At 37.3% G+C, this 27,975-nt stretch overlaps 1 protein-coding gene across 1 annotated transcript; it reads right to left on the bottom strand.

The window, feature by feature from the left end:
- Positions 1-939: 939 nt before the first annotated feature.
- Positions 940-27,975, bottom strand: STEAP2 (STEAP2 metalloreductase). The gene is made up of 5 exons (XM_003252381.3): positions 27,623-27,975; positions 13,772-14,296; positions 11,101-11,628; positions 8,555-8,719; positions 940-6,264 (listed from the first exon to the last, which is right to left on the bottom strand). Exons 2-5 carry the CDS (start codon positions 14,261-14,263, stop codon positions 5,977-5,979), a joined length of 1,473 nt encoding a protein of 490 aa, XP_003252429.1. The 5' UTR covers positions 14,264-14,296; positions 27,623-27,975; the 3' UTR covers positions 940-5,976.

Genomic DNA, 27,975 nt, shown 5'->3' with positions numbered 1-27,975 from the left:
TGGTGCACAGGCACAAAGGTCAGTTTCTCCTTGTCAGTGGCACAGCGTACAGGACTCCGCAACATATAGCAGTGTGGCGGTGGTGGTAGTGGCAGCAGCAGCAGAAACTCTTTTTTTTTTTTTGAGACGGAGTCTCGCTGTGGCCCAGGCTGGCGTGCAGTGGCGCGATCTCGGCTCACTGCAGCCTCCGCCCTGGGGGTTCACGCCATTCTCCTGCCTCAGCCTCCCGAGTAGCTGGGACTACAGGCGCCCGCCACCTCGCCCGGCTAATTTTTTGTATTTTTAGTAGAGACGAGGTTTCACTGTCTTAGCCAGGATGGTCTCGATCTCCTGACCTCGTGATCCGCCCGCATTGGCCTCCCAAAGTGCTTGGATTACAGGCGTGAGCCACCGCGCCCGGCCCAGAAACTCTTCTTTAGGACAACAGGGTAGCGCTAGGCCACTGGCCAGGAGGCAAGGCATGAGGTGGAAGCAGTGATGGGAAGGGCATGAGGAAGAGGCAAGAGGATGTAGGCACGGCTGCATGGATGCAGGGTGATAAAAAACATAATTTTCTGTAAAAATGAGTATTGATTTATTATAATATTCCTTTAGTATCCATCATAGACCACATTATACTAGATACTGGGGACTTAGTAGTAAATAAGACAAAATTTCTGCTACCGGGGAGTTTACAGAATAGCTTGAATATTGTGTGTGTTCTGATTTAAAGATGCTTAATGAATGCTAGTAAAATGAAATAATGTAATAAAATAAATGTAAATGGAGGTTTTTCTAAATGATTATTTCAGTAAAAACAAACAAAACTCCTCCAAAACTAATCACATGTATTGCTTTCTGGATGCTTCTGAAAATAAATAACTCAGAAAAGTATTAGAAGGCCTCCATCGAATACTAGAATTATTATTCAGTGAGAAAAAAATCCACGTGTATACAACATTTCAAAACAGAAGTTAAAGCATTAAATAATACTTTTTATTTTAATGTTTATAAGGCAGATCTATGAGAATGATAGAAAATGTGGTGTGTAATTTGATAGCAATATTTTGGAGATTACAGAGTTTTAGTAATTACCAATTACACAGTTAAAAAGAAGATAATATATTCCAAGCAGATACAAAATATCTAGTGAAAGATCAAGGCAAGAAAATGGGTATAACTAATTGACAATGGAAAATCAATTTTAATGTGAATTGCACATTATCCTTTAAAAGCTTTCAAAAGAAAGAATTATTGCAGTCTATTTAATTCAGACAGTGTTAAACAGTATCAGGATAAAGAACTGAAGGGCAGAAAGGATTAATTTTCACTTCATGTAACAAACCCAGATTTACAATGGCTTAAATGCAGGGAAAAGCAGTGGAAGTAGGGAAGTAGTCAAGGTCTTTTCTGGTCTCTAATCTGCCTTCCTCTTCGGGTGTGGCCTTGATCCTCTGGAGACAGCTGCCAGGGCTCCTGTTATATCCACAATCCCAGCAGCAAGATGAAGGGATGAAAAAGGACACATACTGCCTTCCTTTGAGGAGACTTCATCTCACTGGCCAACACTCAGTCACATGTACACCTAACTGCAAGGACAGCTGAGGAATGTAATGGGCAGCTGCTTTTAAAGAAGTAGAGTCAATAGGAAGACAAATTCCAGTTCCAGCTCAGTCTGGATATCTGCAAAGCTGCAAAAGATCTTTAAAGACAATTTCAAGAGAATATTTCCTTAAAGTTGGCAATTTGGAGATCATACAAAAGCATCTGCTTTTGTGATTTAATTTAGCTCATGTGGCCACTGGAAGAATCCATACAGTCTGCCTTAATTTTGGATGAATGCACGATGGAAATTCAATAATTTAGAAAGTTAAAAAAAACTCAGTATGTTAGGCTGAACAAAACATTTTTTAGTATCATATGGAAAGAATCTCTGAAAATTAAGTGCTGTATAATTTTCTCATACCAAAAAAAAGTGAAGAACCCATTCATTCATGTAAAATTCACTGTTTAAAGGTAAAAACAGATTGAGTTTCCACTGAAATTATTACAGTTTCATTTAGGGCTAATCATTTGTACTGAATATACATCAGAATTTGTTTTACCGACTGATGAACAATTGAAGGTAGGGCATCTCATTTCACAATATAAATCTTAACACTGTGAGGTGTGTTATACTATGTATGTATCCTGCTTTAAGTCATGGATTTACAAAATAATTTCAACACATTTTAGGCTGTTTACTTATTTCAAAACAGGGATTTCATAGACTGACACAGGAATAATTAGTTCAGTGTTCACAGTATTCCAAAATAAATATTTACTTATTACATTTATGATACTTTATTTAAAATACCACATTAGAAACTTTAAATATTTCATAAATAAATCTCTTTTTTGGGGGGAAGCTCTGTACAGAATTTATTATGAAATAGCTTAATGGCAAGTGGTAATTTAGAAGAATTAAGTTATCAGATAGGAGATATATTAAAATATTAAAAAATTGGATATATTCTTGAAGCCCTTTTACACAAGTAATTTCTATAATTTGATTGTAATGAAAGTATAATATACCTTGTTACTATTATCAGATTAATTTTTGAAAGTAAAATTCCTTAATCAAGCCAAGGTTATGCTGCTTTATAAGAAATTAATCAGGTAGTTTAACACTAGAGCTCATTAGCCAACCTGTATGTAGCACAAAATAATCATCTCTGATAAATACCTATAAATATATTTTATTCATACTTTTAAATATTTTACAATTCAAATAAAAACCTTTTATGTAGACAATCTGGGCTAAATTTCCAGGTATGTTTTGAAAAATAATGTTAGCATGAATAGATTCATATTTAAATATGATTTTAAATATTCTTAATAGAGGAGACATAAATATTTACATAAAAGCTAAGTAGCATGATACAGCTCATGGTGATTTTCCTCATAGGAAAACAATTACTTGATTTTTTTTTGCATAGGATTAAGACTGAGTATCTTTTCTACATTCTTTTAATTTTCTAAGGGGCACCTCTCAAAACACAGATCAGGTAGCAAATCTCCACTGCTCTAAGGTTCTCACCACCACTTTCTCACATCTAGCAATAGGAGAATTCAGTCCTACTTCTGAGGCCAGAAGAATGGTTTAGAAAAATAATGATTATAAAAAATAACAATTAAGAAAAATAATCACATAGAAGTAAAATAAAGCAACTAAACATCATAGTTTTGCATTTTTAGAAAAGCATTTAAACATTTAGAATTATAGTAAATATATTACATTTATTCTAAAACTTCAAAATTATTCTGTTTTTGTAGTACTGAAAAGAAGATAGTGCCATTTGAAAAAACAGATGCATCTTTTATACATTTTCACAAAAGTTTGTTTTTCATATTTTTAAAGGCCCCATTTATCTGTAACAGTGGTATTTTTATTTAGAGTATTGGCTACTTAATATATACATGCAACAATATATGCTTTAATAGTCATTTAACTTTTAGGAATATTTCATTTCATTTTCACATTAAATGGTTACGCATAGTGTTAACAGAGTGGAATTTAAGGAACAAGAAAATATTGAAAATATGCTGTTATTTTCATTAGTTCACTATAATAGAATGTTTTTGCCCATAAAAGTTATCATTGCCCAACTGAATTCCTACCAAGAACTAACAAGTGATTCTCAAGTGGGGAGAAATATAATTAAAATAAAGAAAATCGAGGGCTCAGTTAGAAAGTACAAGATAATAGGCCGGGCGTGGTAGCTCACACCTGTAATCCCAGCACTTTGGGAGGCCGAGGCAGGCGGATCACGAGGTCAGGAGATTGAGACCATCCTGGCTAACACGGTGAAACCCCGTCTCTACTAAAAATACAAAAAGAAATCAGCCGGGCATGGTAGTGGGCGCCTGTAGTCCCAACTACTCGGGAGGCTGAGGCAGGAGAATGGCGTGAACCTGGGAGGCAGAGCTTGCAGTGAGCCGAGATCGTGCCACTGCACTCCAGCCTGGGCGACAGAGCAAGACTCTGTCTCAAAAAAAAAAAAAAGAAAAAGAAAAGAAAAAAAAAAAAGAAGGTACAAGATAATAAAATTTACCAAGAGGAGAACATTAGAGAATCGTGAGTGAATTACCAAACTGACAATGCAGTTGTAGAAAAAGAGCCACTGGTGGGAAAGGTAGCCTCTACTAAATAAAAGTCTTTTTATTGTTGGCAGTTGGATTCAGTAGTACCTATGTGGGTAAGTTTAGAAATGTTATAATTGCAAGAAGAGGAATGCACATAATTGTATCTTGTCTACAATTTTCTATTTTAATAAGGAAATAGCAAATGGGGGTGGGGGAAATGTAGGGCATTCTACAGTTTGAGCAAAATGCAATTAAATGTGGAAGGACAGCACTGAAAAATTTTATGAATAATCTGTATGATTATATGTCTCTAGAGTAGATTTATAATTAGCCACTTACCCTAATATCTTTCATGCTTGTAAAGTGCTCCCTAATGAAGGGTTATGCAGGCAGGAGAACTTCTCAGGAAGAGAAAAGGAGAAGACCAACTCTACAGAGATTTTTGAAGGACTCCATGGGATCTCAGCAATTTAACACTGCTAGGGCCCTTCACTGCATAGGGAGGCATGTGGACTGCCATGGGTCTCCAGGCTCATGTTCCAAGCAAGAATAGGGTAAGTAACTGTGAATTACCCTACAAGCAGTAATAAGTTTATTATAATAATATTTTTATACATTTTTTGGATGCACCCAACCCACTCTGAAGATAATGTCAGTGACTTTATACAAAAGAGGAAGCATCTAGATTGGCATTGTGAACATAATGCATAGGGGTGTGGCGGGAGCTCTAGAGCCTAGTGGTTAAAACCGTGGCCTCTGGAATATGACTACCTGGACTTGAATCCTCACTCTGCCATTTATTAACTGCATGACCTTTGAAAAATAACTTTTCTATCCTTCAGTCCCTCATATGTAAAATGAGGATAATAACTACTTATCTCACGGGGTTGTTCAAAGTATTAAATGGGATAATACAAGTAAAGTACTTAGAACCATGCCTAGCACATCAGAATCCCTCAAAGAACATCAGTATAATCCTATACCATAGCAAGTGGTGACTGGTTAAGGTGCGACAAAGGTCAGCTGACAGATTACTTGTGTGCAAACTTGATACTTTTGTTCTAAGTAGGAACTATTATACAATTCCTAGGATTGGTACCGTATTAGAGATAGCAGTTTTGGAGGCCAAATGTTACTGAATCCTCTTCCTGATCGGTATATTAATATGAAATTGAAACTGCTCTGTAACACAATAAAGAATAAAATCTTTCATGAGGTATGTATTATCAGTATGTATTTCATGTCTCCAATATATTTTAAGTATAATTTCAGGTTTAATTTGTCTTTTTAATTTGTGTCTCTTCATATAATCACATTGCTTCATACAATTAATTTCATCCTTCAAATACTATTTTATGAGAGAAATATAGGAATGCTATCATGCACCCTTCCCTAGATGCTAACATAATGTGTCCTTTCTTAAAAATAATGTATAATAATGCATTTCTACTTTTTAAGTTGAATAGTAATTAAAATCTTAATCTTCAGAAAAAAATGTATATCCATTGAATTATTTAAAAGCTTAAAATTCTGCTGGTTTGCAAATTGTTTTTAACATTATATCTATATTATTAACTGTAAGTATTTTTGCCTGATTATGAAATATAAAGTAACAACAGGGTTACAGTTGTGCAAAACAAAACAAAACATACCTAAATTACAATAATATGTTGACTAGAAAAATTCATATTGGCAAACATGACATTTGTGAAAATTAACTTGAAGAAAACTCTATCACTAATTCAGCTGAAATCTCATTTAACAAGTTTCAACCCACAATAATTTGACAGCATACTTGTAACTGAACATAGAAGTCATAAAAATAATGGCATGAGTAGAACTTTATATGTCGGCTGTGAACACCATTTATCATCACATTACTGTGACTCTCTCCGGGGAGATATGAGGAATTGTTCCTCCAATACCTTCTTCCAGAAATTGGCTCTTTTCCCAGCCTTTTTTAATTCGTTTTAGCTTTCGGCTTATACATGGAAGGAATAAAATGATCTTACCCAGAATTACAACTGAGGGCAAAACAAGAGCAAGAACAAAGTTTGGTGGTGTATAAAATCTGTAGTACTCTTCTTCAAAAGCTCGTTTCCATCCATAAATTAAAACATGGAAAGTACTTATGAGCAGAGCAACATATCCAAGCGTAGACTTGGGCCAGGAGAGGAAGGAAAAGAAACAAAGAATAAGAAACAAATGACTGAAACTCATAAATTAAGCTATCAAGATATACCATGTTTATATTTTGATAAAACTATTTTGTCTTAAATTATCAAGTTAACCTTTGTCCTCTACTGAATTAAACAATATTAATATTTTTATATATGCATATATATGTATTATTTTGCACACCTTATGTTACACAAATAAGGCCCTACTGCATACAGTTTAATATTCTTACTACTTCATTTATTTTATCAAGAACATTTTCCTCATGTCATTAAATATGAAAATGACATTAATACTGTATAATATTCTATTGAATGGATATTCATAATTTGTTAAACCATTCCTTTTTGTTGGTAATTTACTGTTTCCAACTTTCCTCAACTATAAATGTCATGTTAGGCCATTTTCCATATTTTGATTTATTTTCTTAGGACTGGTTTCTAATAGTAGGATTATTGGTCAAAACATCTAGCTTTTCCTTAAGGGTACTGATACATACTGCTAAACTCTTCTTTATAAAAATTATTCACATTCCCACCAGTTGTGTATTAAAGAAATGTGTATGTATGTGTGTGTGTATACACATACACATAAATATAGTCATGTGCCACATAAGGGCATTTTGGTCAACTATGGACTGCATATACAACGGTGGTCCCATAAGATTATATAACTTATTTTTACTGTACCTTTTCTATGTTTAGATATGTTTAGATACACAAATATTTACCATTGTGTTACAAGTGCCTGCAGTATTCAGTTCAGTAACATGCTGTACAGGTTTGTAGCCTGGGAGCAATAGGTCATGGTTTGTATAAATATGCTCTATGAGGGTCACATGATAAAATTGCCTGACGACTCATTGCTCAGAATGTTCCCTATTGTTAGGTGACACATCACTGTTAATACATAAACAGACATATGGTAAAATTAAATAAACTAATTTAAAATTATTAAAATTAATTAAATTAAATTAAAATTAAATGAGCATCCTCATGGGCACACACACACACATATACACACTGGTTAATAGGCAAATATGAAAAATCCTGCAGTATTAATATAAACAATAATTCAAATATAGAGTTTATTAAGAATACTTCAGTTAGGCACTTTACAGGTTAAATTCTAAAAGCTCACCATTCTTTAGTTCGCTAAATTATTATGTTTAAGACTGCTTACTTTGAAAAATAGTCTGTTATATAAAAGTAATATTACATCAGTATAATGATGTAATGTCTAACTTTACTGGAAAATATCAACCCTCCAGCAGGCAAAATATTTGCAATTACTCATCTAAATTTACAATGATAATTTGCATCTGTCTAGAACCTTCTATTTCTTTTTGGGTATGATTAAACTAGCTGTTGGGAAAGTACTCTTCCTTTTCTTCAAAAAGGAAAAATAAATTCAGATAAGCATTTGGCCCTGCTTTGAATGAGATTTTTACAGGACCTTAAAAACAAACAAGCAAATAAGCAATGAAATGAAACAAAACTTAAGTGTACCACCAAAGGACATGAATCTGTCTACTACGCTGTAAACCATTTGGATACAACCAGTACAGATTTTGTGAAAATATAGGAAGGGTCTATGCTTCAGTTATATATTTTTAAAATATGCAACCTTATTATTTAGATATTATTGGAGAGGGTGAATGTTTAACTTATTAAAGAATACAATGGTGGTTTGAAATCCCTTTACAGACATCCATACATATTAGTATACTACTGATATACTAACAAAGTTCTTAAGGCTGGTTGCATGTCATAATCCATTAATCTAGTTACCTAGTTTGCTACTGCTTGTGTTTGTATGTGTGTGTATATATACACACAATTCTTTGAAATATTCAGATTGACATCCCCACTTGAGTTCAAATTAATAAGATTTTTCTGGACAAATCAAGATGACTCAAAACATAAAATAATTTTTCATTCACTTGGCTAATAATAAATTGACTTTCAACATTAAATTTGATCTAAGCTTATCCTTCCCCACTTTTATTTTCTCTTTTAAGATAACTTTTTCATTCTTAACATAGTATACGGGAAGGCAGTGCTGTCAAAGTCTTCCAGTACAATCATATACTGACTGATCTTTCACTTACTTAACCAGAGCAGTCCTAAGATGGCTTCCAGCATAATGTATCTGGATTCATAAATACAGCCTCAAAGGCACCCTTTTAATAAGGAACATATTTAAAATGCAGTTGTTCTTAACAAGGAAATCCTATCCTGCACAATCCTTCACCAGACAAAACCCCACATACCTGAATAAAACTGAATTCTCTCCAGTTTAAAGCATTGCTCACTGAAGGGATAGAAGTGACTGCCAGGAGGGAAAGTAAGCCAAGGCTCATTATGCCAAAGGAGATATACATTTCAATTCTCCAAACTTCTTCCTCATTCCAAGAGTTTTCAATATTTGCATGAACCTAACAAGAAAGCGAATGTGAATTTCCTTTATTTAGTAGAACATTAACTGATTCAGCACAGAGTTCACTCTTGGCGTAAGAAGAATCTGGTCATATACGGATATATTTAAGTTGTACTAATTCAGTCTAACAAACCATTACAGAGACCCTGTTACTGGATGATACTGCTCCAGGTGTAAGGGAAAAGAGAATTAAACAAAAGGAGGACAAAACTTTCTCTTTCCTTGTATACGTGCCAGAATAGAGGGGCGAAGCTTTGCCATCATCATTACAGGGACTCTGGAGTCCAACACCATAAAATACCTAGTAGTTGGTTCTAGGGTGACACAAAAGAAGTTACCGACAGTTAAACTTAGTTTTGAAGTAATATTACTAGCTGGTTTAAACATGGTTGAATATCTGGGATATAGTCTGGCCTTAGTTCAACTTGGATCCAGTCAGGGAATTTCTAAACTATGTCAGTATCTTCTTCCATCACATGAATAATATATCTCTGTTTTATCTTTCTTCTCATCTTCTCTTCCTAGAAAGCTGTGATTTCCCTGGCTATAAAGGCCAATGGAGCTCAAATATTTATCCACTTGAACTGCCTCATTTAATATGATCCCCAACTATCCAATTGTGTCATCTATATACAGTATTTTTTCCAAACGTCTTTTCCTTACATTGATAATGGGTATATAATCAAGTCAGACAGTTAATTCTGAATTTGTGCTATTTTGTGTAGGGACTACCTTTAGAAGTTCTATTTACATTCAGAATATAATTAGAGTATAAATAAAGTATTGGACTCTTTCAGCTGAAATTTTTGATTTAAATAAGTATCTATTAATGGAAAACAGATTCTAACAACAGTTTAACTTTGTCCAATTCCAGTTAACAACACATACTTGAAATTTAACAACAACGAAAAGCTGCTTCTTAGCTATTAGTTCCCCGAGGCAATCATACCATCATCTTGAAAGAGGCCACAGAGTTCTTACCATCTTCTTATTTGATATCTATACAATACGGAATAACAGCATTACCCAGTGTACTCAGAGACTACAACCTGGATCTACCTGCTCTCCCAGTTCATTCATTCATCCCACAAATGGACTGTTTGAGTGACCACAATGTCTAGGCTCAGATCTAGGCACTGGGTGTGTATCAGTGGAAAAGATAGACAAAGATCCCTCTTCTCATGAACTTACATTCTGATGGGGGAAGGCAGACACTGGTAAATGTATTTTTAACATGGAAATCAAGTGTGTTAGAAGATGGTGTTATTAAAAAAAGAAAGGTAGAGCAGGGTAAGTCAGAGGGATTGGGAATACTGGTTAGGGCAGAGGCAGTGGCATTTAAAATGGTATCCAGCGTAGGACTTGCTGAGAAGGTGAGATCTGGGCAAATGACTGGAAGGAGGTAAGGGAGCCGACTGAGCAACAATAAAAGCCTTAGTATCCCATTAAGAGAAGTTGCTTTTTTTTTCAGAGAGTGAATGGCTTAAAGGTTATCAATCTACTAATTAGAAAAATATTATTTTAGGTTTTATTGTTGAAACAAGCTTAAGTACTAGATGCCACATACTTGGACTATGATGCCTTCGATCCTTACAAAATGCACATGCTTTTACACATTTGTTTTGGTGCAATGTTCTTGGCTTTCATTGAGAAATGCTATACCAAACAGCTTCAGGGAAACCCCTTAAATTACATTTGTGGATTGGGAATTATGGAGGAAAACCATAGTCTACCTCATCATCAAGCCCCTTCCATGAAGCGCTTCCTGAGATTTTTTTTTGTTTTTAGAGCTAAGTGCTAGAAAAGCTTCACCCGTGGAACTATTATCTTTTCTGGTTTTTGATAACAAGAACTTTGTAAATAATAGGGTCGCCTTTCTCATTGTATTGAAAATCTAAAAGCCAAAAGAGAAGCTGTGTAGACACTCTTCGCAGAGGTGTATTCGACTTTTTGATCCTGATCTTGTCTTCCTGTTCTGTTTTGTATTTTTACTGGTTCTAATTTTATTGTATACATTTACTGAGAGTTGCCTCATCATTTTGTGGAGCACAGCCAATTATAAAACATTAAAATAATGAATTGTTGAATACTGAAAGCACTCATTGCAATTATAACATTGAAAAAGGGGGGGAACCCAACTTTCTATTTTTCTGCTTTTATTCTGTATGGAAAAGGATGGTAGCAGCCTTTACTTAAATAATTTTGAATTAGCCACATAATTATTATGCAAAAACATTGTTTAAAGAACAATTCTTTCCCCTCCCGTAGCATAACAAAATCAAATTTCCATTATAGGGCATGTAAAATTTTATGTTTTACAATTTATACTAATAAAAAGTATTTTACTAGCATCATATAAATAACAAGCACATTCAGTACCTGCTGATAAGCCATGTTGAGAAACAAATATCTCTCTGACCTTCTCATCGGTAAGCAGAGGCTATAGGCAACATGGACCACAGCGAAGAAAAAACTTAGTAATCCGAGCTGTTTTCTACACTGTAACCAGGTTTCCAACCAAGGCGGAAATCTCCTATACTTGGTGCCATAATAAAGTTGATAAGCAGCTGCCAGAAGACCTGCTAGGTATACCAGGGAGAGCAAAGTAATGGCAACTATAGGTAAGGTTTTATTCACAATCTCTATAGGAATTTTGTAAAAGTCACTCTGTTGGTTTCTAGCATATGGATGAATCACATCTCTGACAAAGGAATAAAGGAAAAAAAATGTGGCCAAGCTTATAGCTACCACCACTGGCCCTCTCCAGAGAGTAAAGAGTCGTAGGGGTAAATTTTCAATCTCTCTGGCTGATGATAAGGATCCCAAGTCAATGGGAATGAAATTCAACTGGCGGGCAAGTTCAATAACCTGTTGTCGGGCTTGAATATTGTTGCTGCATATATAAACCTGTGGAAAAAACAAAAAGACTCAGCATTACCATTGTTGTTTATAAAAATGGTAGCATCGCATGCTCCACTTACGGAGCATCACCTGTGATGACCTTGAGTGATGCAAATGGTTAAAGTTCAGGAGATAAGGCATTTATGAATGTATTAACCTATTATTAATAGGTTTTAAATAGTGTCATAAAAACAAAAAAGTCCTTACCACTTGTGATAATAGGACAATAAAATACAGGAAAATGTAGCTGCAACCTGGATCATCAGAGGGGATCCCCCAGGTGGGGGGTGGGAGGGCAGGTGGAAAGAAAGGTGTACTCTTCTAGGCCACATGGTTCAGTAGCAGCAGCCAGGTAAGGCCCCCTCTCCAGGGGTTTAGGTAGACTTTGAGCTGCTGGCCATGCCCCTGCCCCACTCCATCTCTCTAATTCCCACAGGGGACAGTGTGGGGCTGGCAACCCCTGCTGTAATGAACAATATGTAGTTTTAGGACTGTAGCAGTTCTGTATAGTAGTATGAGTGCAAACATCGCCCTTTACAGATATTTAGCATGAGTGGAAGTGGGCATGCACTTTGGATGGTGGCATCTGCAATTAAAACCTTTAAATTATGTCGTGGTGCTGTATTTTTAATAAACTTTAGTAAGATTTTAAGTAAAATTTAGGCTTAGAAACCAATACACCAACTATCTCAGAAAAACCATAGTCATCTCAGCTATACTATTTCATTGGTCAGTATATTAAATTCTTTCATCTCTAAATAATGATGATTACCTGGCAAGTAAAAAAATTATAAGGCTTAGTTAATTTAAATAGAAAAGCAACTGTCCTTTTCTAAGACTAAGATATTACTTTTACAGAAACTCTAATGACGTGATGGGTGGAGGCGAGGGTAGGCTTTCAAACTATCGAAATCTGTTAGATACTATAACATAATTGAAAATTCAAAAAGTATTTATTGAGCACCAAGTTCATTACTGGAGTGAGCTACTAAGATTAATGGGTAGGCCACCTCATTCAGGGCTAGAAAAATATTGCTATAGAGTCTCCAAGTAATGTTTGGGGAAAACAAATTCCTAAATATATCCCTGAAGATGTTTGTATAAGGACTCTAAAATAGACCACATAGAGATATTTGCATGTTTCTATTTACATAATGGTGACAATATAACACTCTTTGGATTATTAATCTTGGATAACATTAACCAGATGAATGACAAATCCCATTTGAATGAATATTATATAATCATTTATGAACTTTTAAAATAGAGGTCCTTTTATAACACAAATAAGAAAAAAGTATTCTAAATTTATTACAGTTGTGACAATGGTGGAATAAACTTTTTTTAAAACTCATTTGGAAAAAAATTTGTATAAATTATAATACAGTATAATAAGTCTAAAAATAAACCAAACACTCAAAATAAAGGCACAAACACTACATAATACAAATTTAGACTATTTCTGTAGCTCATTTTGAATTTAATCACTGTTCCACATTATTTTCTGTTAAAAATTTAAAATTGGTATAAATATGGGTATATTATTAAATTCAGGTTTGTCTCATTTGCTTATTCTATATCCACTGCTAAACTTTGGTGGATATGCAAAAGAGAAAAAAGGATTCAGAAATAGCCTGTAGAAAAGCATATGTTCTTTTACTAGTCATTAAAATAAAGACTGGAAAGTAAATGGCTATCATGACTCTGATATACAGCATACAATGATATAATACTGAAACTTATTTTCTAAGGAATCTCATCAACTGTCTTTACGGACAAAAACAATAAAAGTATTTTATAATCGTGCTTAATTGTAATGCATAAGCACATTTAAAAGATTTTTAAAACATATTTTATGTGTTTACTTATAAAAGCTCATTCCACAATGGTGTTGACAGAGCACCCCATCTGCTTTATTCTCAAGTTGAACTGGATGACGTTCACATTATTTCCCCAGCTTTCCACATCATTTTGGGAATGGGAATGTGCCCTTACAAGGTCAGGACATTAATCTTCAGGTGCTCATAATTAATTTTCAAATGATAATCATTGGAAAGTGTCAGAATTTGGTTTTAAAATGTTTGATATTTGCTTAGTTGTTTAACTACAAAATACCAGATACATAAGAATAAAAATGTAAAATACATACCTGCCGGCTGGCATCCTTAGGTCCTAACTGAAGTGCCCAAGCTGAGACAACATTAAATCCTTTGACAATCAAAGAATCTGGGAATAATGAAGCCAAATATTCAGCATTGGATTCTGGGTACTGGTTTATCCTCATGTTATTGCTCACATCAATCAGGATTTTACCCACAAGCAAATGTCTCAGGTCCCACAGGGAGGTATAATGTTCTCTATGTATAGCAACAAATATTATATTTGTTTTTGTGAGAGCATCTTCATGATGAGTGACATCTACCACATGAGGAAAAAATTCAGAAGCAAACTTAGGATTTCTACTTCCTATGACCACATGATAGCCACATCTAATAAGTCGAATGGTCAAGGATTTGGCAAAATCTCCACTTCCAATCACACCTACAGTGACCTTCTTTGCATCTTTGATACCATTTATGCCATTAGGTAAAAAAGTTTCACTAAGGCTCTTAGGGCTTCCCATCATAGAGATTGATTCCATGATATGGACGCTTCCAAGATCACCAAGAATATCCTAGGGGAGAGAAAATAAAATGGTCATCGGTTACCTATTACTGAACATTAAAACACTTCCAGACATTGTAATAATGTCCTGTCTTTCTAGAGGTAAAATATTTCACCACATTTTAACATACAGCACAGTAAGACACAATTTGTAAGCTAAAAAAGGATCACTATTCTGGTTTCTCTTCATATGATATAAATCTTTTGGCTTTTAAAAAAGCATCTCAATAGGAAAATTAACTGTCACAAAGGTGATGTGCTAAAGTGGGGCTTCTCAAATTTTAATGTGCACACAGATCACTTGGGAATCTCGTTAAAATGTAGATTCTGATTGAGCAGGTCTGGAGGGAGGCTCAACATTCTGCATTTCTAATGAAAGCAATACCAATGCTGCTCTGAGGACCCCTCTTTGAGCAGCAAGACACTAGTGATGCAGGACAGGAAAGCCCCCAAATGGGGGCTTAGCCCAGGAGAGTACTTGGCTTTGCCTGGGAAAGAATTCAAGGGCGAGCTGGTGGTGTTAAACAGCAACGTTTATTGAAGCAGCAGTTTACAGCAACAGCAGAGGTACTGCTCCTTGCAGAGCAGGCCTACCCCATAGGCAGTGTGCCTAGAGTAGCAGCTCAGCGGCAGCTCTGCAGTCATATTTAAACCTACTTGATTTATATGCAAATTAAGGGGTGATTTATGCAGAAATTTCAAGGACGAGGGTGGTAATTTCTGGGTTGTTGGGCTGTTGCCATGGAAAGGGGTGGTAACTTCTAGGTGTTGCCATGGCAATAGTAAACTGACATGGCACACTGATGGGCATGTCTTATGGGGAGGTGCTTCTGCTCTGACCTCAGTTTGGTCCAGTGTCTGAACCTTGCCTCTGGATTCAAGTTCTGCCCCCTACCTCACTAGAGCACATGAAAAAAGGGACTGAGGTTTTCACTCAGAACTTTTTTGAAAAACACACTTGTAACAAGTATGATTACCCAGCTTTTGAGCAGATCAGAGGCAGCAAGTCACAAATGCTGCTGGAGGCAGAGAGGACTGTGATACTAAGTGATGGCTCACAAGACAAGAGAAGAAAGAAAAACCATTTTTTAAAAAGCCATTTAAACCAAAACTGTCTAAAGTCATTTGGGGTGGAGATTATAAAGTTCCCTATATACTTCAGTAGCTAGTGACTTTATCATTAAATGAGAGCTAGACAAATTAGCTAACAATGAACCCTGGCACTTAAATAATATCTTCAGAAAAATAGGCATCAAAATATAACAAAAGAGTAAATACCATGGACTTCTATCATTCACCCTAGATCTTACAATGTATCATTGAGAAAGATAGCTTACCCATGGAAAAAGGGATTAGTAATGTGTTTATGGTCTTAAATTATATAATATGTATGAAATCTTTTTCTTCCCCTTTGTAAAGAACATGGCTGTGCTTTGGTCAAGGACAGGCAGAGGTAAACATCTAGAGTGAGTGAGTTCAGAGTGCAGGCATATAACTTCACTTGTTACTTGTTATCATAGCCATGTAGACATAACAGAAGCTCACCACCATCGCTATAACATAGGGAAAACTCATCAGTTGGCTCTAAGCCACTATTGTCTGTAAAAGGTATAATTGCCCTGCTGACACTGTAGATGCACTCTTGTGCTCAGAGACAGAGAGTCAGAGCTGTCTGTCTTTGCAGACAGACGGGGGAGCCAGGACACAGCTTGGCTTGCCCATGCCCAGAGAAATAGTTAAGCTGCTGACCCTGAAGGCAAGGGAGCTGTGTGTGTGGGAGCCACCAGACTAAGCAGCTGAGACAGGATGGACAGTGTGAGAAAGTTGTTGACCAGAGTTGCTGTTGAATAAAATCATCTTTCATCTGCCTACAGCCCTTCGAGTATTCTTTCTGCTCATCCACCCACGCCCTTTGGACCGCAACATGACGCCCTTTTATTTGTTGGCTGCATAAACTATGATGCAGTTATTTTTTTTTTTTTTTTTTTTTTTTGAGACGGAGTCTCGCTCTGTCGCCCAGGCTGGAGTGCAGTGGCGCAATCTCGGCTCACTGCAAGCTCCGCCTCCCGGGTTCACGCCATTCTCCTGCCTCAGCCTCTCCGAGTAGCTGGGACTACAGGCGCCCGCCACCACGCCCGGCTAATTTTTTGTATTTTTAGTAGAGACGGGGTTTCACCCTGGTCTCGATCTCCTGACCTCGTGATCCGCCCGCCTCGGCCTTCCAAAGTGCTGGGATTACAAGCGTTGAGCCACCGCACCCGGCCAATGCAGTTATTCTTCCTGGAAAAATCTCTCAAATTATTTTTTAGTTGAGAGACTAACATCTGAAATGTTCATATTTGGAATAATTTGCTGAAGAATACAAATCAGGTTGCCAGGAATTAGTGCCAAAATTGGGTCTGAAAGAAAAATACTCTTCCATTCTACCCTCATTGCACAATTTCTTTTATGCTCATAGCAGATGTGGACCACTTTAGAGGATTTAATGGACTTTACAGGCACAGGTGGAATGTTTCAGAAAAAAGTTGGGGTTTTTACTAAATGAAATTTGAAACGACTAGAGCCAGGAAAATTCAACTTTTTACCCTAGAAATGAGTCACATCCAGTAACTCCAAATACATCAGTATGTTAAACTTTAGAAAGACAATAATTATAGTAATATTACTTAATGCTTATATAGGACATAATGTATTTCAGCTCTCTTGTGGTTTTTATGTATTAACTGGTTGAATCCCCACAACCACCCTAAGAGACAGGTGCTAATACTGTCATACCCACTTTGCAGATGAGGAAACTGAGACCTGCAGAAGATAATTAATTTATCCAAGGACATAAAGACAGAAAATAGGGAAGCCAGGATTTGAACCCAGGTAGTCAGTCCAGCTAAGACGTGTTATTTAGGTGCATGTAACGAGTTTAGGAAAGGGTGTTTTTTTGGGGTTGTAAGTATCAAGGTGTAACAATTACAGTTGTACTCAAAGTAGTATATTATTCCTTTTTCTTTGGTCATTTCATTGCTCCTCAGCGTTACCTAGGAGCAACCGATCCTGGGAAAGAAGAATATTTACTATTTTTAAATCAATTGCATGTTTCATTTCACACCTTTCAAGATAGACCACTCCCTTGGTGTGGTCCATGCACCCAGAAAGGCAGGCAGGAGTCAGAGGTACCAGAGTAGGAAAAAAAACTGTCAGTGTCCATTTGGAGATGTCACTGGCTATGTTGGGAATCAGGAGCGGTTAAAGAAACCAGAAGTAATGAAATCCATGCTCGCTTCATTCGAAAGTTAATGGTAATCATGTGCATTATCTAACGGTGAGAAAGGTTGCTAGATTCACACAAGGGAATCCAAGTTTCCTATATCCCAGCCCGGAGTTCTTCTGAGTATATACTGTAGCATCTCCCAAAATATAAGAATTGCAAAATCTTTAAATCTAACAATCATGATGATCAAGACTTTTTCAAACAGAAACAAAAACAAAACGACACTAATTATCTGCTTATTTTGCAAAGCAAGTTCAAACCCCTTCTGTAGATCAGAATGTGAACAGGTAAAAATTTTATTTTTCTGGGGGTTCCTTTATAGGTGACTAGTCATTCTTCTCTTGCTGTTTTTAGAATTCACTCTTTGTCTTTTACTTTTGACAATATGACTATAATGTGCTGTGGGGAAGATCTTTTTGTATTGTATCTGTTTGGAGATCTCTAAGTTACCTGTATCTGGGTGTCTATATCTCTCACTAGACTTGGGAAGTTTTCATTGTTGAATAACTTTGAATGCAAATGGATTAAACTTTCCACTTAAAAGATATAGACTAGTAATAGATAAAAAATCATGACCCAAGTATATGCTAGGTACAAGAAACCCATCTAACATATAAAAACACATGTAAGACTGAAAGCAAAGGGATGGAGAAAGATATTCCATGCAAATGGAAACCAAAAGTCGCTATACTTATATCAAATAAAACAGAGTTTGAGTCAAAAACAGTATAAAGACAGAATGAAGGTCATTATATAATGATAATAGATAAATTCTAGCAAGAGGATATAACAATTCTAAACATATATACGCCCAACAACAGACCACTCAGATATATTAATATAAATAAAATGTTATCAGATCTAAAAGGAGAAACAGACGCCAATACAACAACAGTTGGGGACTTCAACACCGCCTGCCAGCATCTGACAGATAATCTAGACAGAAAATTAACAAAGAAACATTGGATTTAAACTATACGTTAGACCAAATGGACCTAACAAACATTCACAGAACATTTCATACAACAGTTACAGAATACAAATTCTCATCAGCACATGGACATTCTCTAGGAATGACCATGTTAGAACACAAAATAAGATTCAAAAAATTTTTTAAAAATCGAAGTCATATCAAGCATTTCCTCAGACTACAATGGAATAAAACTAGAAGTCAATAACATGAGGAACTTTTGAAACTGTAAAAATGAATGATTAAACAATATGCTCCTAAATGACTACGGTGGCAAAGAATAAATTAAGAAAGAAATCAAAAAATTTCCCTCAATAAATAAAAATAAAAACACAACACACCGAAACGCATGAGATACAGCAAAAGCAGTGCTAAGATGGAAGTTTATATCAATAAGCACCTACACCAAAAAATCATAACGATTTCAAATAAACAACTTAATGATGTACCTCAAGGAACTAGAAAAGTAAAAACAAGCCAAACCCCAAATTGGTAAAAGGAAAGTAATAATAAAGATCAGAGCAGAACTAGACAAATTGGGACTTAAAAAACAATACAAAGGATGGATGAAACAAAAAGTTTTGTTTTTTGAAAAGATAAAATTGATAAAGCACTTGCTAGACTAACCAAGAAAAAAAGAGGAAATACTCCAATAAAAAATCAGAAATGGAAAAGGAAACATTACAATTGATACCACAGAAATACACAAGATCATGAGAAGCTATTATGAACAACTAGACACCAACAAACTGGAAAACCTAGAGGAAATGGATAAATTGCTACACACATACAACCTACCAAGATTGAAACGGGAAGAAACGGAACACCTGGACAGACCAGTAACAAAAAAAGTTGAGGCAGTAATTAAAAAACTCCTAATAAAGAAAAGTCCAGGGCCAGATGGCTTCACTGCCGAATTCTACCAAACTTTCAAAACAGACCTAACAACAATTCTCTTCAAACTCTTCCAAAACATTAAACAGGAGGGAATTCTGCCTAACTCATTCTATGAGGTCAGCATTATCTTCATACCAAAAGCAAACAAGGCTCAACAAAAAAGAAAACTACATACTAATATTCTTGATGAGCACAGATACAAAAATTCTCTACAAAATACTAGCAAACCAAGGGCCAGACATGATGGCTTATGCCTGTAATCCCAGCACTTTGGGAGGCCAATGCAGGAGGATGGATTGAAGCCAGGAGTTTAAGCCCAGCCTGGGCAACATAATGAGACCCTTGTCTCTACAAAAAATTTAAAAAATAGCTAGGTGTGGTGGTACACACCTGAAGTCCTAGCTACTCGGGAGCTGAGGCAGAAGAATCATTTGAGCCCAGAAGTTGAAGGCTGCAGTGATTTATGATTGCATAACTGCACTCCCTCCTGGGCAACAGAGCAAGACCCTGTCTCCTAAAAAGTGTGTGTGTGCATGCGTGTGTGTGTCTGTAGAAGCAAACCAAATCTAACAACTCATAAAAAAAAAACCATATCATGATCAAAGGGGATTTATTCCAGGAATGCATCCCAGGGATACAAGGATGGTTCAACATATGCAAATCAACAACTGTGATACATCACCTAAAGAGAATGAAGGACAATAACCATATGATCATCTCAATAGATGCAGAAAAAACATTTGAGAAAATTTAGCATCCCCTCATGATAAAACTTGCAACAAACTAGGCATAGAAAAAATATGCTTCAACATAATAAGGGCTTATATGATCTATGTAATAATAATATAGCTATCATTATTTTGAAATGGGGAAAAGCTCAGAGCCTTTCCTCTATGAACAGAAACAAGACAAGGATGCCACTTTCACCACTTCTATTCAACATCATATTGGAAGTCCTAGCCAGAACAACCAGGAAAGAGAAAGAATAAAAGGTACCCAAATTGGAAAAGAGGAAGGTCAAATTATCCCTCTTTGCTGATGATATGATCTTAGATCTAGATAAACCTAAAGATTTCACACAAAAACTCTTAGATCTGATAAATAAATTCAATAAAGTTGCAGGATACAAAATCGACATACAAAAATCAGTACCATTTCTATACACCAACAATGAACTTGCTGAAAAAGACACCAAGAAGGCAATCCCATTTACAATAGCTATAAAAAAACAAAAACAAACAAACAAACAAAAAACAACTAGGAATATATTTAACTAAGGAGGTGAAAGTTTGCTACAAGGAAAACTACAAAGCACTGTAGAAAGAAATTAAAGATGACATAAACGAATGGAAAAACATTCCATGCTTATGGATTGGAAGAATTAATATTAAAATGACCATACTGCCCAAAGCAATATACAGATTCAGTGCAATCCCTATCAAAATACCAATGTGATTTTTCATAGAATTAGAAAAGACAATCCTAAAATTCATATAGAACCAAAAAATATCCTGAATAGCTGCAGCAATCCTAAGCGAAAAGAACAAAGCTGTAGGCATCACACTACCTGACTTCAAAATGTATTACAAGGCAATAGTAACTGAAAAAACATGGTACTGGTATAAAAACAGATGCACAGACCAATGAATGCAACAGATTAGATAATCCACAAAAAAAATCCACACATTTACAGCCAACTGATTGTCAACAAAGGCACCAAGAACATACACTGTGGAAAGGATATCCTCTTCAAATATATGGTACTTGGACAATTGGATATCTGTATGCAGAAGAATAAAACTGGACCCCTGTCCCTCACCATATGCAAAAATCAACTCAAGGTCAACTAAAGACTTACACATAAGACCCAAAACCCCTCACTTCAAGAAGAAAACATTGGGGAAATATTTGAAGACATTGGTCTAGGCAAAGGTTTTATGGCTAGGACCTCAAAAGCACAGCAACAACAACAAAAAAATAGACAAATGGGACTATATTAAACTAAAAGACTTCTGTGCAGCAAAGGAAACAATCAACAGAATGAAGAGACCACCTATTGAATAGAAGAAAATATTTGCAAACTATTAATCTGATAAGGGACTAATATTCAGAATATACAAGGAACTCAAACAACTCACAATAAAAAACATACAATCCCATAAAAATGGGTAAAGGTCATGAATAGCTATTTTTCCAAAGAAGACAAACAAATGGTTAATAGGTATATGAAAAAATGCTAAGCATCACTAATCACCAGAGAAATGTATATCAAAACCACAATGAGATTTCAACTTATCCCAATTAGAACTGCTATTATTAAAAGAGAAAAATGACAGATGCTGACAACGATTCAGAGAAAAGGGAATCCTTATATGCTGTTGGTGGAAATGTAAATTAGTACAGCCACTATGGACAACAGCATGGGGGTTGTTTCTCAAACGACTAAAAATGGAACTACCATACAATCCACTAATCTCACTACCGGGTATTATCTACAGGAAAAGAAATTAGTATATCAAAGAGATACCCGTCCTCATGTGTTTTTTTTTTTTTGCGCACTATTCACACTAGCAAAGATATGGAATCAATCTACATGTCCATCAACAAATGGATAAAGAAAATGTGGTATGTATACACAATGAAATATTATTCAGCCTTAAAAAATGAAATCGTGTCATTTGCAGCAACATGGATAGGAGTGGAGGCCATTATGTTAAGTGAAATAACCCAGGCACAGAAAGGCAAATATCGCATGTTTTCACTCATGTGTGGTAGCTAAAAAAATGGATCCCATGGAGGTAGAGAATAGCATGAGAGATAGCAGAGGCTGGAAGGATGTGTTGATGGGAGGAGGGGAGGAAGAGATGTTGGTTCATGGATACAAATGTACAGTTAGAAGAAGTAAGTTCTAATGTTCAATAGCAAAGTAGGTTGCCTATAGTCAGTAACAATGTACTGTGTATTTCAAAGTAGCTAGAAGAGATGACTTGAAATGTTCTTAACACATAGATATGATAAATACTCAAGGTGATGGATTCCCCAAAAACTCCAACCAGCTCATTACACATTCTATGGATACAACAAATACTCACGTGTACCCCATAGATATGTAACATGTATCAATTTGTTTTAAAAGTTAGTCTAAGCAGGCTTCTTCAAGAAATAAATCCTTCTTCCCTCAACGTTCTGAAAACCCCACTGGCCAGTGAGGGTGACCTGAATATTGCTGACCTGGCTTGGCACTATGCTTATGGTAGTGAGGGAGAGTCCCACTGTTTGGCACATGGAGTAGCAGAACTGCAATCTCAGAGCTGCTTCTGAATGAGCTACTAAAGCAGTGTTTCTCAACCCTAGGTGCATGCTCTAATGACCTGGCGAGTTTTAAAACACAGTGATGACGGGTCACCCCCCACCACCCAGTTTTCACTTAATTGGTCTGGGGTTCATCCTGAGCAACAGCATTTTTTAAAAAGATTAGCAGATGTTTTATTATGCAACCAAGATTGAAAATCACTCTAGTAAAAGATTCAGAATTCAATCTAATACTTTCATCATTTGGCGATAGTAGATGTGGCTTTCTGACCCTCACTCATGTTAATTTTTACATTGTTGTTTGTAGTAATGGAAAATTACACTTGCGAAAGAGTAGTAGTTACCTTTGAATACAGGACGCTGAATAATATGCATGCAGTTCTTTCCCCTTTTCCACAAGGAGGGGCAGTATCAGAAGGTCCAGTCACTATTTTCCAATTTCCTCTCTTCACTTTCTAGGAAAGGCAATGCCATTCCTTAAAATGCGTCACTCCTTCCACAACACACTTTGTTCCTGTTGTTTCATAATATTCAAAATTCGGAATGTTTCCATGACTGTATCTCTTCTTTCTGTTCTACAAGGGGATCCCCTCCCCAGTTCTCCAGGCATCACGATCCTGCTGACCTGAGCAGACCAGTGTTTCCAAGGGAATGACTCACTAGAAAGGCACTTGTCAAACTTTAATGCAAATATGATCACCTGGGGACCTCTTTAAAATGCACACTCAGATTCTCTAGGTCTAGAGGGAGGTTAGACTTTCTGCATTTTTCACAAGCTCCCAGGTGATGTCCATAGTGTCTCTACCTTTTCTTTTGAAGTTATTCTTAAGGAATCCAAATTAAATAACTGATAAAACTATGTCATTTATAGGCTGGGCGTGGTGGCTCAAGTCTGTAATCCCAGCACTTTGGGAGGCCGAGGCAGGTAGATCACTTGAGGTCAGGAGTTCGAGATCAGACTGGCCGACATGATTAAACCCCGTCTTTACTAAAAATGCACAAAAATTAGCCAGGGGTAGTGGCAGGTGCCTGTAATCCCAGCTACTCGGGAGGCTGAGGAAGGAGAATCGCTCAAACCAGGGAGGCAGAGGTTGCAGTGAGCCAAGATCGCGCCACTGGACTCCAGCCTGGGCAAACGAGTGAGACTCAGCCTCAAAACAAAAACAAAAACAAACAAAAACAAAAACAAAAAACAACTACGTCATTTATAGAAAGTTTTGTCTTCATGGTGTAGGGGTGAAAGAGCAGGCCTAAGCTTCTGCAATCACTTTGATTCTCTGAGTCTCAATTTCCTTTGTTAAACGGCAAACAAATAGGTTATACTTGACTCTGGTGGTAGTTTCCAACACTAAATAAGTCTTGAAGCTGTGTAATAATGGTAATGTCACCACTCTATATTTAACACTTCAACTTCGGGAGCTCAATCTAAAAGTGTGTGTCAAGGACATAGTTTTCTTGAATGGGCATTTGACTGGCTGTACACATTTAATACTTGAGAATGTATTACTATGATAGGGAATTCAGTTACACTCAGCTAGACAGCCTCTTAAGGTTTTCAGTTTAGAAGGATTTCCTGAACATTCCTGAAGCTGAATGGCAGCTGTTGTGCTATGTTAATTTTGAAAAATAGAACCTAATTTGTTTCACACATAAATAGGGCATTTATTATTGGATGACAGCAACTCTGAAAGGGCTGTCCACAGAGGTTTTGATGACATTTCACAACCTGCAGATTTGGAGAGGCTATCAAGAAAACAGAATTCTCCAGGGCCATGAGGTGGGGTGGTGTAATCTTCACTTTGTAAGCCCACATCTGAACATCTCTTCTTCATCTTCTCTCCTGCAAACACGCAGTTCCTTTGAAGCTCATGGTACTTCACCATACCCTCTCCCTGTCCTTACTGCTGTCCTCTACTGACTTCTAGTTTATTCCTTATGACTGCAGACTCTGGCTCCCAGTATACCATGGTCATCCTTTCTACCCTAATAGCTATCATGTTTTTCCTGGACTTTATCATTCAAGTGGATGAACCATTCAACTTCAGTGGCTCTTATTTCCTTGACTTATTCATTGGAGGCAATGCATTTTTGCCTCTACCCCACCTCAGTCACTCACTTCCTGAAATCTCCAAGCACTATCTCCAGGACTTCCAATAATCTTAGTTTAAATATTCACACTGATAATTCTAAACAGCAAAAGAAATCTGATCCGTTGACCTCTGCCTCTCTAATTGCTTAATATCCTGCACTCTCCTTCAGCCTGCTCTGGTTTCTCTTTAAACCAAGACTAGATTTATAGTCACTCCCTTAAAAAGATCCTCAACTCTCATACTCTCCATCCTATCTGCTTGGCAAAACTCTAGTTATCCATTTTCTCTGTATCTGTATACAAGTTGGTGAAGGTTGCTGGAGAAAAACCAGAAAACTGAGCTCATTAGTTTCACCTTAAATTAACAATCACCAATTTTACCTATCAAAGACCAGTCTATCCACTTATGTCCTGGAGAGCCTCCCTTTTTGCCTCCCAAGGGGATATGGTTATAACCTCTTTCTGTGACATCTCAAACTTAACAGGTTCAAACCTGAACTTTTTCCACCCAGAGCTGGTCCCATTCGCCTGGAAATGTGTAAATGCCACCATTATCCACCAGTTGCTCCAATCAGAAAATTGGGAGTCATTCTTAAGTCCTTGCTGACCCTCACTTTTGACATAAAATCCTGCACCAACTCCTGTTCTCCAACATATTTCATAAATACCTCTCCACCAATACCAGGCTGGTCTAGGTGTCTATCATCTCACCTGAACTCTGCAAACATTTCCTAATGGGTCAGCCTACTTTCTCTTTTGACCCTTTCCAAACCATCTCCACAACAGCTAAAATCATCTTAAAATGTAAATCGTCATAAAATGTCTCTCCTTAAAATCAGTGCTCCTTGTACTTAGAACTACAGTCACCTTCCTGACTATCACATAAAAGGTCCTGAATGAGTTAGTCTCCGCTTCCCTTCTCTAACCTTATCTGTATATTGTCCACACACAGCATCCTCTTCTAGAAGGAGAAAAGAACAACCACTTTATGTACCTTGGGAACTTTCCATATACTGTTCCATCTCTATAGCAGAATAATTCACTCAGTCCTTGTTAAATTTATTTTGTAATATTTTATATAATTGTTTCTTTACTGTTTACTATTTCCACCATTGGACAATAAGCTGCATGAGGGAAGAACCATGTTTGTCTTGTCCGTGATCACTGCCTCCACATTGTCTGGCAGTGTAACTAAGGATGCAATAAAAATTCTTTGTTATGGAATACATCAGAAAAATTCAGGACAAAAAGACATGTAATAATTCTCTAGATCAGACTTCTCTTTTTGCTGAAAAGACATGTGGGCCCTGAAGGGGTAGGTGATTTATCAATGTTATTGTTATGTTAATGTCTCAGTTACCTCAATGTCCTGGTTTCTGGCCCAGCAGGGATAAATACGTCTCCTGTCTCCTGATGTCCTATGTCCTTTATCACACCTGCAGTCTTACTCTTTCACATTTTTGGTGTATCCTCTTTCTCACTTTTCTAACTCATTTACAATCCTTTCTTTTAAAAATTTGTCTTCACCTGTCCTGTTTTTTCAGTATTAAAATACAACTATGCTCATTCACCACATTTTCCATAGCACCAGTACAATAAAAAGTGACTTGAATAAAGCTTTTCATTTCCTTACTGCACAATTTGCTCGTTATCATTCTCAATATTGTCTCATTTCCCCATACCCTGACAGAGTGACTAGCTAAGAGGCAGAGAGTGCGGCCATCCCAATGGCAGCACATATAGTTACTCTTTATGTTTCTAAACATCCTGCAAATTATTTAGGACGGGTGTTTTGTTTTGTTTTGCTTTTCCATTAAATAGCCTCCAAGCTTTGAAGCAACCCAGAGAGAATCGGAGTAAAAAAATTATAGGGTTAAAGAAAGAAAAAACACACAGAAAAATAAATTGAAGAAATAATAAAGTCAGAAAAGGAAGGATGGGGAGGTGGTTTGGAAAACAAAAAGGGTTCCAAGCAGTGGGGCTGTTAAAAGGACTAGAATCTAAGTCAGGAGGTTGGGGGTGAGGGTGAGGGAGGAGTCTGAATTCTTCTTCTCCTATACTGATGAGCGATAATTAACTATGGCCTGGACTGTCTTTCCATCTAAAAAACTAACTGCCCGAGGAGTAAAAACTGACACCAATCCTTCTCCACGGGGTGGGAGAGATAATAAATGGAAATCTTCCAACAAAAATGCTCTTTATCTCTCTGCTCTATTTTAAGAGCAAGATTTTTAGGGCATAATTTTCAACAAGTTTTGGCTGAGGCTGAACACAGGGCTCAGAGATAATTTAGGACAGTCAAAGAAGAGGCCAATTACTTTCTAACAGAAATGGCCTAAACACCACGATTACATTACTGGGAAATAAACCAAATGACTGCTAGAAATGCCTGTTGGCAAAGCAGCACTGCATGATCTTACATGAAATGCCCTGCATCAACCCAAAGTAGCAGGGAGACTATCAAGGGGGCGAAAGTAACCTGCCTGTTCTTTCCTGCTGGGACACATCCTACCTGGGACAATGTCTTCTTGCCTTCTTTCTCCTGGGCCCAACCTCAGGACTTGCCCTTAGCTCTAGGAACCAAGAGGAGGAGGAGGGGGAATCAGTGGAACAGACACCCTTCTCCACCCTTCTCACTTTCCACCTCAAGGTGCCAGGAGATGAGGGACCCCGCAGCTCAGGGCGGACGCCCGCAGAGGGCGCAGAATCAGGGAGGATGGATGCAGCGCGTGGCGCCGACTGCATCTTGACCCTCAACTCCGCCGCCGCCACCTTCTTTCGCGCTCCTCCCCGACCCGCTCACCTCCGCGCCCCCCGCGCCCTCCACGCCGGGCAGGGGCGAGCCTTGCAGCTCCCCAGGAGTGACGCCGACTCCCCAAGGGCCCACCCGGGGGCCAGGGCCTACGGACTGCACCTCCGATTGGCGGCTGCAGGGTGGCTGCCGCGGCGGTCGCACTCCAGCTGCTTCCCCGCCTACCCAAGCTGGATCGCGTACAGCCGGCGAGGAGGAAGGAGGCAGGCGCGCGGAGGACGGCTTGCAGTGACGCGCCGCTAGGGGCTGCGCGCCCGGACAGCTCGTGGCGCCAAGGGCCCGAGGAACGCTGACTGGAGTCGGGAAGAGCCGTGGAGCGCGGGGGAGGAGTCGGGGAGCTCGGA

The sequence above is a fragment of the Nomascus leucogenys genome, chromosome 11 (assembly GCF_006542625.1).
Source record: "Nomascus leucogenys isolate Asia chromosome 11, Asia_NLE_v1, whole genome shotgun sequence".
In the NCBI taxonomy this organism is placed as follows: Eukaryota; Metazoa; Chordata; class Mammalia; order Primates; family Hylobatidae; genus Nomascus; species Nomascus leucogenys.
Note: the sequence above shows the minus strand (reverse complement) of the source record. Positions and strands in the feature narration are given on the sequence as shown.

Excerpts from the sequence above, each read along its gene's own strand:
- STEAP2 (XM_003252381.3), bottom strand. The coding sequence starts at position 14,263 with ATGGAATCAATCTCTATGATGGGAAGCCCTAAGAGCCTTAGTGAAACT. Across the intron at positions 8,720-11,100 it reads TCAACATGGCTTATCAGCAG|GTTCATGCAAATATTGAAAA; the intron begins GTACTGAATGTG and ends CTTTCTTGTTAG. Across the intron at positions 6,265-8,554 it reads GAGAATTCAGTTTTATTCAG|TCTACGCTTGGATATGTTGC; the intron begins GTATGTGGGGTT and ends TCCTGGCCCAAG.